Source organism: Gracilinanus agilis, chromosome 1 (genome assembly GCF_016433145.1).
Source record: "Gracilinanus agilis isolate LMUSP501 chromosome 1, AgileGrace, whole genome shotgun sequence".
Lineage (NCBI taxonomy): Eukaryota > Metazoa > Chordata > Mammalia > Didelphimorphia > Didelphidae > Gracilinanus > Gracilinanus agilis.
This window is the reverse complement of record NC_058130.1, coordinates 29,644,047-29,657,865: the sequence shown is the minus strand read 5'-3', so window position 1 is coordinate 29,657,865 and position 13,819 is coordinate 29,644,047. Positions and strand designations below refer to the sequence as shown.

The 13,819-nt window shown below is 39.3% G+C and overlaps 1 protein-coding gene across 1 annotated transcript; it reads right to left on the bottom strand.

Moving 5' to 3' along the window:
• Nucleotides 1-11,851: 11,851 nt before the first annotated feature.
• On the bottom strand, nucleotides 11,852-12,337 carry LOC123246962 (kxDL motif-containing protein 1-like). Its single transcript, XM_044675749.1, has one exon. It carries the CDS (start codon nucleotides 12,335-12,337, stop codon nucleotides 11,852-11,854), a length of 486 nt encoding a protein of 161 aa, XP_044531684.1.
• Between the last annotated feature and the right edge of the window lie 1,482 nt (nucleotides 12,338-13,819).

Sequence of the window (13,819 nt, the reverse complement as noted above, 5' to 3'; positions counted from 1 at the left end):
CAAATCACTTAGCCCCAATTGCCTAGCCTTTACTGCTCTTCTGCCTTGGAACCAGTTCGTAGTATTGATTGTAAGATGGAAGACAAGATGTTTTATTATTTTTTTATAGCAAATCATGAACCAAGTTCACTGAATTAAGTTTATGTAGTGAGATTGAATGCACATTGGATTTGGAATCAGAAAACATGGGTTCAAATTTGAACTCTGCTATTTCCTTACCTGCATGAACTTGGAAACTCACTTAGTCTCTCCCTGTCTCAAATTCTCCCGGGGTAAAATAAAGATATTGGATTGGATCCTTTGCAGCTTCTCTAAGTCAGATCATGGGTTCAAAGAACTCTCAGGAGTTATCTATTTTTTTCTGGTACCAAAATTGAAATCACTTATTTCTTGAAATTCTTTGATCGTTGGATAAAACATGGTAATCTTTTTTTTCTTCTACTACAAAGATTTTCATTGTACCATTACAATAGGACACAGAATACCGGTGTGGAGTTAATTACAAGGGCATTGCCCATGTTATATGTATGCTTGAAAGATAAAGAGAGGCACCCCACATCTCACTGAATGGAATTTGTACCTAATTCATGTCCGAAGAAATAAGCACCATATGATCAAATCTGAATGTGAATACATTTTTGAACACCACAGAGGAACACCAGTGGCCATGAGACACAAGATTTGGTCTCCTAGAATCATGGCATCCCTAAAGACTTGGTTGTGGAGATGTATTTGGGTTATGGTAAGAATTGATCCATATGCATCCTTCTGCTCAGCTATCATAACACCTCGTATTTGTACAGCTCGTTTGCATTTATAAACCGTCGTCTCCATAACAATCCTGTGAATCAAATAAGGGGGAAAGCAGGGAGGGCCAAAGAGGTCTCATGACTTACATTCAAAGACTTGAATGAACCGATATAGCATGAAGTAAGTAGAACCTGGAGAATAATATGCATAATGGCTACCATTTGGCCAACATGTAGACACACACAAACATACCCTCAGAATGTAAAGGCAGCCAAATCCTGCTTAATTGTAACTTCTAATGTCAATCCCAAAGAATCATCCCATCAATTTGCGTTTTTATTAGGTACTTAGGTCTATACCAGGTACCGTGCTGGGCACTGGAAATACAAAGTCCATGGCCATATCGCTTGTGGGATTCAGAGCAGATAGTTGACTTGAGGTCTTCTCTCTCTAGTGTTCTTTCTTTACTGTCTCTAAGTCATTCAGAGAAAGGACACAGTTATCCCAAATAAGTTTTTTGCTGTCTGAAATATCAAGCATTTTTTGAAGATCATGAAATAATGTAAACTGTGTGCCAACATTTGCTATTAAACGATTTTTCTTGTATAATTTGAAAGTTGCCACCAGAACCAGAGTGAGCTATGCCTCTTCATTCTCTAATAGGTTTTCTTGAACTTGTTTTTTTAAGATAGTTTTTGGTCTGAGCACTATAGTTATTTATCCCAAATACCTTGCCTTCTAACAAAGAAAAGCAATTAGACAGCACTAACTAACACAGCAACCAAATGGGACATTTTTCACCTGAGGTCCTCCACTTTTCCAGAGTAGGTAAGATTATTCCTGTAAGTCCTCTGCTTTGATAGAATATAAATTCCTCTAGAGCAAGGATTGATTTTTGTTCATTTATTTTTCTATTTCCAAAGCCAAACACCAGGCCTGATATATACCTAAAAATCTAATAAAAATGCATATTGAATGATTCATTCTTTGGGACTGGGATTCATCTTTTGTTTTATCTGGACGGTACTGATGTATGTACTTATTATGCCTATTATTCTCCAGGTTTTATTTCACTCTCCATCAGTTCATTTGAGTCTTTGAATGTTTCTCTGAACTCCTCATAGCTACTATTTCTTAAAGTACAATAGTCCTCTCTTACTTTCATTTACTACAATTCATTCAGCCATTTTCCAGTTGACTGTAATTAATTTTGTTTTCAGAGTTTGTTTGTATTACTACAAAAAGTGTTGCTATGAATATTTGGATACTTATGGAGCCTTTATTTTTGCCTTTGATATCCTCAGTGTATACGCCATGGTGGCACACCTCAACCAAAGGGTATGAACAATTAAATGATTTTTCTTGTATTTGAAAATTGACTTCCTGGAGGATCCATTCAGAGCTCCACCAACCTTGTATCAATTTGCCTGTCTACCTAAAGCAGACTCCCTAACATTATTTCTATCTTTTATCAACTTAGATAAAATCTGATTCGCCCTCCCCATTTTGAGGGGGGGGAGATGATATTAAACCTCAGAGTTGTTTATGAGTGTTCCTTTTATTAGTGACTTAGAATAATCTTTAGTCTAGCTCTTGAGAGTTTGCATTTCTTTTAAAATTTCCTTTCCTTTGACCACTTATGAGTACAAGAAGGATCTTGGTGATATTTTATTGTGTCTTTGCTAAACTTTCTGAAAAGTTTTGCTAAACTTTTGCCAATATGTTTATCTCATATCTCTATGAGCAAGAAATTTAACATCTAAACCAAAACATTCTTTGAACATTTTCCAGAACACTATAGTTTTTCTTAGCACTGGTTCTTTGAATGAGACATAAGGGAAAAGGTCAGATAAAAAGATATTCTAATAGTCTTTCAAGGGATATAATCTAAGGCTGATGTTAAAGCAGAGTGAAAGCTTGAACATTTGGTAGCAACATCTTTTGATGTGTGGGGAATTACACCCCGATTTTCCATATAATAAATGGCATTTCTCTGCCATGATTCATGCAGCGAATGGTCGATGTCTTTAATGTCTCGTAACATGAAAGTACTCATTGTTTAGACTTTTGCTTGGAAATGATAGTTCATTTTGTTCTTCTAATATAGTATAACTTTGATAAATATGTGCTCTGAATAAGTATTCAGACTATTTTACCCACAGCATTAATGAAAATTCTGAAAGATTCATCTGAACACTTTTTTTTTTGTGGGTGATTATCACATTTCCCTTGTACCTAATGCATGGTAGAAAAATGAAATGTCATCAAACCTATAAGGGAATAATTTTTCAAGCTTCTATATTGCAAATAAGTATCTGTGTCCTGCAGTTTGAGGGAAAAGTAGGCTAGAGAATAAATCAGAACTCAACATCATTCAAAACTCTGAATCTTCTTTGGGTACTATAGAGGATCTATGGGCTTGTTTATGTACAGATTTCCACTAACAGTGATTATCATGAACACATCCAAATCACATCTTGTTTTACTCTTGTCCAAAACATTCTATAATTCCCTCAAAAAGGACCTGAGAGCATGCTAGATTTTTTGCACTATGATTTTTGAGATTGTGTGTCCCACTGATGTTTTCAATCAGTTATCTATCATTCCAGTATAGGTACAACTTCATTCTTTGGACAGTTTTTCAAAATAGATTATTATTGATATCTTCTATTTTATGCAACCAATTTTTTCACACTATATACTTCACCTGCCACCTCAACAATCCAAAGTAGTGAAATTGCTAATACTAAAATCTTTCTACCTTACCTGTCCTCTGTGTTTATCACTATTTCTTACCCTTTTATTATTATTTTGAGATTATGCTAATGTAATGGACTCAAACCCATGGCCTCTGTCAAAGTAGATTCTTTCTGACTACCTAATGATGATAATGCTCCTAGGGAGTTCCATATATAATTTTTCCAGATGGTAATATAAGCAGTGTAACTTTATTAAATGATTGTGATTTCTCACTCATTTACCTTTTTATACTTTTTTTGAGTCTTGTATTTTACTGTCAAATTTTCTATTGAGCTCTTATTTTTTAAATCATGAATGCTCTATTTCATCATGGTAGCTGCTGAATTTTTTGTGATCCTGACTGTGGCTCCATAGTATTTGAATTATTTCTTTCTTGCTATTTGCTTCAAGAAATTATAAAGGAAAACTGCCCAAATCTCCCAGAACTGAAGGGCAAAATAGAAAATGAAAGAATTCACTGACCATCTCTTGAAAGAAATCCCCAAATGAAAACTCCAAGGACTATCACAACAGACATCAAGAGTTCCTTTTGATTTGGGGATTTCTTTTAGAAGTTGATCATTGGGAGTGAATGTCCTTTGATTGGGGAATGGCTGAACAAATTGTGGTATCTATTGGTGATGGAATACTATTGTATTCAAAGGAATAATGAACTGGAGGAATTCCATGTGAACTGGAACGACCTCCAGGAATTGATGCAGAGTGAAAGGAGCAGAACCAGGAGAACATTGTACACAGAGACTGATACACTGTGGTACAATCGAACATAACAGACTTCTCTACTAGCAGCGATGCAAGGATCCAGAGCAAGGCTGAGGGACTTATGAGAAAGAAAACTAGCCATACTCAGAGGAAGAACTGTGGGAGGAGAAACACAGAGGAAAAACAACTGCTTGAACACATGGGCTGATGGGGATGTTATTGGGGATGAAGACACTAAAAGATAACTCTAGCCCAACTATCAATAGTATGGAATTAGGGCTTAATCAATGATACATGTCAAACCCAGTGGAATTGTGCATTGGCTAAGGGGATTAGGGGGGTTAGGGGAGAGGGAAAGAACATGAAACATGTAAATATGGGAAAATATTCAAAATAAAAATAAAAGGAAAAAAAAGAAGTTGATCATTGGGTTCTTTCAATTTCTATTTATCCTATGGTTCTAAAATAACCAGGTAGTTTTCCTTTATAATTTCTTAAAATATAATGTTCAAGTACTTTTTTGTGAGCATAATTTTTAGGTAGTCTAATAATTCTTAAATAATCTTTCCTTGATCTGTCTCTAGGTCAATTGTTTTTCCCATTACATGTTCCACATTTTCTGCTATTTTCATTCTTTGGACCTTGTTTTATTGTTTATTGATGTCTTATAGAGTCATTGACTTCTTCAGTGAGGTTTTGTTCCTTTTCTACTATTCTGCCAGTTCTGATTTTTAAGGAGTTTTTTCTTTAATTTCAACTTTTTTTCTTTAACTTTAACTTTAACTTTATCAAACTGTCAATTTTCTTGCATAGCTTTCATTTCCTTTGCCATTTTCCTCTACTACTCATTTTATTTTTAGACTTTTTTTTGCTCTCTTAATCTCTTTCTTTAGCTTCTTTAAGAATTCTTGTTGCTCTTGTGTCTGTTCTGCATTTGTTGAGAGTTTGCTTATAGATGTTTTTAAGTCATTCCCTTCTGAGCTTGTGTCTTGAATTTCCCTTCATCATAGTAGATTTTTATTGCTAAGGTTTTGTTTTCCTCATTTTTCTAGTCTACTTCTTGACTTTGGATGGTTCTTAGGGTTTGACTCTGCTCACCTATGAAGGCGGGGATTAATCACCCAAGCTGCCAGCTATTATTTTTTTCTGCTTTCATAATTTAATTTGGATTCAAGTAGGTTTTTAGTGCTTCCAAAGTGGCTTAATATAGGAAGAGGTCTGGTTTCTGCCCTCCCTCTTGGTCTGCTCTCTTCTCATTACCATAGCACACCTTTTTACATTAATTGTGACCATTCCTCTTCACCCTGGAACTGAAACCTGGAATTAAGTAACAGAAGGCAGGGCTACCAAATGGCACCTGATTCTGATTCTTCAACTGTTGCTAGAACTGAGGTCCCTTCTACAATCCCTTTATTGTCCTAAAGTGCTAGTGCCACTGTTGTCCATGCTACCACTACTGCTGCTTCTACCATCTGTTACTACTTCTGTCATGCCACATTCACAGTCAGCCTCCCCTTCAGTTCCTGCAGACTTTTTCCTCTGTCTTCCTAAGTTGCTCTGAGCTAGAAAAAATGACTTACTGTAATTTCTTATTGATTTTCTTATTCAGAATTCTGTTTGACTTTTCTCTAGTCATTTTATAGGAGTGATTTTTTTTGACAGTTGTGACCTTTTATTCTGCCATCTTCTATAACTCCTGTTTTAGACATATATTTTCCTGACAATATACTTTACATTGTTTTCCTCATGAATTTTTATCACCATCAAAATTCTAACCTGAGATTCTGGAAAACTAAATTCAAATTCTGAGTCAGACACCTACTAGCTATGAAACCCTTAGCTTTTCCCTTAACTTCTTTGTCTCAATTTTTCTCCATCCAAACGTGAAAGTTGGATATGATGTCCCCCAAATTCACTTTCAACTCTAAACATAATTCTTTTTTATTTTTATGACTCCATTATCTCTCCATTGCTCTTTAGATGACCCATGACATTACTTAAATATATTTATAAAAAAGATGGAGCTTTGAGTCAGAGAGAAGCTTTTGCTTCTTTCCCCTAACTTCCGTGTGTTATTTATGCAGACTCTTAATTATAAAGAAGTTAAGCCGGTGGTCTCTAATGAATTACATATTTTGGCTGAGATATGATATGTCTGCACATCTGTATCCATTCATCTGTCTGTCTATCCATCCATCTCTCTCTCTCCTTCAATTTTTTATTCATTCAATTGTATTTTATTCTATATGTTGTCCATAATTTTGAATCCATATCAGTGTTATTTATCTTTGATTACAAGCAAGCTTTGGGAGGACAGGAATTGCCTTTTTAAAATTCTCCTGCATTACATAGCAAAATGTGCAACTTGGGCTTTTAGAAATGTTCTTTCATGATGATAAAAAAAAAAACCCTCTGTCGATATAATAGAAAGGATGAAAAAATGAGAAATACGTAATGAGAAAACCAGTGTTTTCTATTAGTAGCTGTGTGACCTTAGACAAATTACTCAAATTCTCTGAGTTTCTGTTTCTTCATCTGTAAAATGAGAATAATAAGAATTATGATATCTACCTTATACAGTTGTTGTGCTTCTCCAATGAGGTAATGGAGCTGGAAGTGCTTATACACCCTAAAAGGCAGTATTGTAAGTATGATTTCATATCATCTACAAATAAATATCCTATCTGACTGTTATGAACAGGATGCAGGGTGCAATGACAATTGATTAAAAGGGAAACACAATTTCAGATGATGAGGACATTTATAAATGCTGATGATTTATATGACACTGTCCATGTCCCTTGAGGCAATCAGTAGGATCTCTATTTATTGGATGGAACCCTGAAAAACACACGGTTCCTTTGGGAACAATTATGGAGAGAACACTGGAATAGAGGCTGATTGTCTTTTGTGTCTCTATTCCCAAGATTTTTAATGTGGTGGAATACTTTAGGAAAGAACAGTAGCTCTAGGCTATATGGTAGCCTCATTGTTGTGTGTGTGTGTGTGTGTGTGTGTGTGTGTGTGCCTTTTTACTAGTTTCCAAATCATTTAATTATCATCACTTCTAGTTGTCATTTCTGTGGATGCTGGGGATATGTGATAGTTTAAAGAAGGAAACTGCTTATTACATCATGTTACTCAAATGTCTTCACTTTCCTCAATTGATTTCTCTGACCATTCCATAATGCAGGAGACAAAGTAAGCAGGGGAGGGAGTATCTATGGAAATAATGTGCACAGATGTACATTCACACACCCACAAAATGGGGAATGAGTAACCCATAAAATTTCAGCTGGTCAATGAGCAATGCAAAATGTCTATCATTAATGCGGCAGCCATCTCTCTTGTCATAGTTCACCAACCTTGACTTCTCATGCCTTCTTGGCTCTTTCTCCCCACCGTGAAATGATATTTCTAGTATATTGACCCACTTTGTTAAGACTGTTCTGGCTCATCCTTGTTCTGGATTCCCAAAGCCTATCACAACTCCTGATTACTGTACCTGCTCTGCCACCACTGTATTCTCTTTGCCTAGGCTATACTTCCCAGCTGCCTTTGCAAGAAGAAATTCTTTTGGCTATCATCTTATTTCACCTTCCATTTAGCTTTGAAAGAAGAATTTCTCTTTTTTAATCATCTCATATTGATAGATAGAACAGTTTTGTGCTATGGTGCAAATCAAGGAAGAATAGATGGGTCTTTTGTCATTGGTGTGGTCCTCTAGGACAAAGAAGTCAAGATCTTAAGGGTAAGCAATTTCTCCACCAGCCCAACTGAGCCAACTCCAATTGAAGAACTCAACATCATGAGGCAGGACAATTATCCTAAAGAAGTCCAATGCCTGGAATTCAGAACAGGAACTTGGTTCTATATCCCTTTCAGTCCCTGAGAAAATAATAATGGGGTTTGAAGGTAAGCCACCTCCTTGCTTGGCCCAGACCTCTATCTTCTAACAAAATTTGGACCTAATACTTTCCCACAAACTGGAGCAAAGTGGAGTTTGTGTTGTCCCAAGTACCTGGCCAGGTGAGCTTCTGAGCAAAAGCATGTATTTAATAAAACAATCTACTGAAGGATAACATTAAGACCTAAAAAGGAGCAATGTAGATGACTTAGGATACACTCTTTTGATCTGTAATTGAGAATGATGAATGACAGTTGAGTGAAGGTTTATAAAATCCAATCCAGGATGAACTGGTTTATATGAAAAACATGACACCACTGTGTACCTTCACAAGAATATATCCTTCCTCTGCAGGCTATGAGTAGCAGGTCAACAGAAGATTGGTAGATGCCAAAATGCCACCTGTAGAAATGCCCCACAACTTGTCAGAGGGTCTTTTTTTAACCCTGTGAACAACTTGATCATTTCCCCATGTGTTGCTCTATCTTGCATTCCTAAGAACCAAGTAATGGGAGAAATGGAGTAGTTCTACTGTTTGACACTTAGCTTGTACTATTAGGGGATAAATTTGCCAGTACTTGCTCAAGTTTTCTTAGCTCTTTTCAGTCACTGGATCCAGGCTCTAAAAGATGCACAGACCTTTAGTAACTATTATCTACAATCTGGTTTCAGTGGAAAATGTTCGTGTATAGCAGTGATGGTGAATCTTTTAGAGAAGGAAAGTTGGGCCCCACCCTTGCCCCATCCTCCTGGACTGAGCTGTCCCCCCAGAGACTGTGTACTGTGCCCCTCCCTCACACCAAGTGCCAGGCATGCCCTGCCTCCCCCTTACTCCACATAGGGGAAGGAGGAAGTGCTTCCATTGGGCTGCTGGGTGGAGGGGCGAGTGAAGTGAGGAATATCCTCAGCAGTGTTGAGGAGGGGGAAGGGAGTGGCCTGAGAACTCTGCTCCCCTCCAGCTCTGCTGCCTGTGAGCTGTTCACCTTATCGGGCGCTCTCCCTTTGGGCTGCTGGGCAGAGGGGCAGGTAATGCGGAAAAATGTCCTCAGGGAGGGGAACAGCTCTGCCTGAGTCCCTCTGCCTTTCTAGTAATGAACTGGGAGGGCAGCAACGTGCCCACAGAGAGGGTTCTGTGTGTCATCTTTGGCCCCTGTGCCATAGGTTTGCAGTCTGCTATATAGTCTCAAGCTGTCATTTTGGCAGTAGAAACTATTAATATAGTAACTACCTACTTTCTCTTTTAAAATAAATGTTATTAAAACTCTTTCTATTCATTATTATTTCCCAATGTCTCTCAATCCCCCCAAACAATCCCCTTTTTTAAAAAAAGAAAGTATAATTAAGCAAATTCCTAGGAATGGGAGGGGGACCTACAGAGCCAGTCAATCAGTCAATCAGTAGGTGGTATGGGTGCACAAGGAGATGATGAGAGGAGCCAGAGGACAACTGGTCGATGAAGCTTTCCAATAATGGCCATATTGATTCCATTACAGTTTCTTGAGCTAGAAGTAGGTTGGGGATCAGGGAGGGAAGAGAAAAGAGGGAAGAATATACACATAATAGAATGACCTGTAGCTGTCCAGAGAGTAGCATGTTAGGTCTAGGTCTCACTCATCATAAACCCAGGAGCCTAGGGCAAGAGTAAGAACATGGTAGTAGGAGGCTGGGAGTGGGGTAAGGAAGCATTAAGTGTAAGTCAGTCCCTCTGCCCATGGATTCATCCTTCCCTCTGATTGGAGAGTGGAAGTCACTTTCTAAAACCCCCATTTAAAGAGGGCATTCAGGCCAGCCATCTTTTCATTTCCTACCCAGCTGTACTCTGGACTCCTCTGTTATCCCCTCCACACCACTAGGAACCTTCTGTCCCTACCACCCTACCACTCTGATTTTCAGCTTCATTTTGTGCATTGTCTTCTCCCATTAAATGGGAGAGCAGGGACTGTCTTCTGTCTTTTTTATATCCCTGGTACCAAGCATAGTACCTAACACATAGTAGGCACTTAAATGTTTATTTATTGGCTGATTATATATATATATATATTTGTGAAATAAAATCAGATTTTTAGACTGCTGAAACAAATTGATAATCTCTCCCCATAATAAAAAAAGGAATCTTTTAACTTTTCAAATCCTCTCAGACCAAGGATCCCAGACCACATCATAATTCTGGATCTCCTTATTCCCTGAGCCCTCAGTTGAAATTCACTGTCTATTCCCTGCCCCACCAATCTAACACATTCAGATTCTTTTTGTGCCCTCCAGCAGGGCATTGAATACAATTCCCTGGCACTAGGAAATGAAATCCCCTTAGAGCTTTTCTTCTACTATTGAATGTATTACCTATAGTTGTTTCCTTCCTGTCCAAAGAGAGATCTTTGAGTCCTCTTTTATTTTTTTTTTTAAATAATAAACCCTTACCTTCTGTCTTAAAATTAACACCAGGTATTAGTTCCAAGTCAGAAGAGTGGTAAGGGCTAGGCAATGGGGGTCAAGTGACTTGTCCAGGGTCACACAGCTAGGAAGTGTCTGAGTTCAGATTTGAACCCAGGACCTCCCATCTCTGGCCCTGGATCTCAATCCATAGAGCCACCCAGCTGCCCGCAGAGTCCCCTTTTACTGACCCTATGAATTTTCTTTTTCTTTTTCTTTTTTTTCTTGTAGTAACAGAAAATTTTATTTATTTCCCCTGCAGTATGTATAAACTTGGGGTACACAAATAATCAATTTAACTTTTATTTCCAAAGATGTCCCTACCCACTGGGCTGAGGGCCCTGAGGGAGGGGGAGAAGGAGGAGGCAGTGGCTTGGTAGTTTTTTCTCCTCTCTCCACAGGAAAATAAATGGTGGCAGGTCTCTGCTCAAATGAGAGTAAACAACTTCCTTTGAACTTCCTTCTCAAAAACTTTCCTTGTTTCAAACAAGCCTTAAAAGTACCAACAGAAGAAAATACTTGATGCCTAATATGTGTAAGCATGACCATGAATACATGTATATGTGCCCAAGTATGTGTTTGTGTGTGTGTGTGTGTGTGTCTCTGTGTGTGTGTGTGTGTGTGTGTGTGTGTGTGTGTCTGTCTGTCTGTCTGCCTGTCTGTCTGGATGTACCAGGAAGGAGAAGAGTTAGCATAAGCATGAGCTGAAGCCACAATCAGTAGGTCTCTGAGTCAGGCCCTGGCTCTGGATTTCCTAACAGGAACAACTTCACTGAATTATGGACAAGTGGCCTTTGAGCCAGGACTGGAAAGGGACATAGTGCATTGCCCCCTCAAGTCTATGAGCTTTCTTGCTAACACAGGCATCGGAACCGACATGTGGGATGCCAGGACCCCAAGAAGTAGGTCTGGAAGAGCCCAGGCTTGGCTTCATATGTGCAAAAACACTAGGAACTGGGGTTGGGGGACAGGGAAGAAAGAAACTTGGGGAGCAAGATACCAGCATAAAAGTATTAGCAAAAAAAAAAAAAAAAGATGGGGAAACCCACTGTGTGACCATCCCCACAATGAGGTTGGCTTAACCCTCAACCCCTGACTTCAGTCCCAGGGGCATGGCTCCATGGATCTGCAAAGGCCAGAGAAGAATCCATTCTGGAGTTGTCTCTCACCAGGTGTGTTGTTCTAAGCTATGGGAGGATCAGCAGGACCACATTTTCAGGATGCTGGAAGATGGGAAGGCCCTCGAGGCTGTTGGTACCCTATGATGCACTGACTTGGGGTAGAGGGCAGCTCCTCCTGCTCTCAGACCCTCTCACCACCATCCTCATCACTCGTCAGCCTCTCCCTATTCACAGCTGGAGAGTCCAGCTCTCCTTGAGATAAATCTTCAAAATCTGGGTTCAGGACTGGAGAGCTGATATCTGGACTTGTGTCACAGGGCTCCTTACTCTGTTCTGAGTTATCAATGGTGGTAGGTGAGTTGGCTGGGACGAGGTCCACATCATCCTCTTCCTCTTCTGGGATGGGAGACTCTTGGATATGACTAAAAGCAACTCGGTACTGGTTTGAGAGCTTGACTTTCAGAGTCCGGAGCCTGCCGTAGATGCTGTCCAGGTCCTTCCTCATCTCCAACATTGACCTGGATTGGTGTGCGAAATGCTCCTTCAACTGCCGCATGCAGGCATTGGACAGGTTGTTAAATTTCAAGAGCATTTCATTGGTTTTCTCAAGTTCTTCCAGCCTTCCAAGGTCTTTCTTGGGCACTGATCTTCTTCTGCGCATTGCCATTATTGATCACCTATTCTCTCCAGGTCTTCAGTTCATCCCTCTCTCCTGGTTCTTCTTCTGTTTTTCTGACTGATCCTTCTTTGTCTCCATTGCTAGATCCTCCTCCAAATCAAGTCCTCTAAGTGTCTAGGAGGATCCGTCCTGTGATCTCTCCCCTTCTTGATCTGTACTAATTTACAGGTTGAGTTTCAGATGTCTACTGTATATACCATTGGAGAAGTTGGTGAGGTCGTCTGGTCTAATGCTCTCAGTTTTTCCTGGGAAAGAGATTCTGAGTTGGAATTGATCCCTTTGATTCAATATCAGAGATGGAGCCCTGGGTTAGGAAGCCCAGGAATCCCCAGGGAAAAATCTCCAGAGAAATCTCCCGAAAGGAAGTGTGATTCTGAGCCTATGAATTTTCTAAACCAGTGAGTTTTCAGCGAAACATCCTTCCAAGATTATCAACATCAGTTAGAGACATAGTCACTAGGTGATACGTGTCCATTTTAAGACATCTGAAATGATTTCTGACTGTAGCCCTCTAAGGGAAAGAAGGTTAGCAATGGGTCACCATGGCATCCATTGTTGCAAGGGCTATGTCAGGACTTTCCACAGGCTACTTTACTCACTTTCAAGGCTAAACTCCTCAGGGGCAATTTCCCAGTGCCATCTGATGGAACAAAATCACCTGGACTTTTCCCAAAAGACCCTTTTGAGAAAGAATTTCTTTTGTCTAAAAACCAGGTAGGTTTACTTAGAAGCTGAGGAGGTTGACTTGGAGGTGAAACTGCCACCTCCCTACAAATGTCCCAGGAGATCCTGACTAGCTTGGTTTTTCTCGAATGTTCAGCTTCATGATGTTTTTCATGGTGTTTTCATGATGGATAAACCATTAATCAGCAGACTTTTTTTTTTTTTCCATTTCTCTATGGAGTCACAGTCAGTTTTGTTCTCTCTGTGGGAACGTTAAATATTGCTGTGTGGGTTTCCTTTGAGTTCAAAATTATGAACAATGCCTTTTTTACCTATTAAAATGTTGTTTCACAGGACCAAGATTTTTCACATTGTTTGAAAGATACACTGAAGTTTTCCCACCCTGGAAACCAAACAAGCCCTTGACTCTCACCCCTGCTCCACCCAGAGATTTGTCTCAGAGAAATTGCCTGGAGAGATCTGCTGATCTGCCTGGGAACACCAACTGAAATAATGATTGGCTTTTGTCCCCACTGCTACTTTGCTTCACTTGTCTATTCTCCGGTCTGTCCCTGTTCTATAGCCTAGAAGTCTCAGTGTCTTCACTCCCCCCAACCTCCCTCTGACCCCAGACTCTAATCTAGTACAGGTGATGTCCCAAGTGAAGCGGCAGCCTCTCTTTTCTAACTTGCACCCACAGATTCTGCTAGATTCATAAGACCCTCATCCCCTTTTGAGTTCTATATCTGCTCAGTCCTATTTCAGTGTTCATCAGTGTAGTGAGAGCAGGCTGGCAACAACATTAAA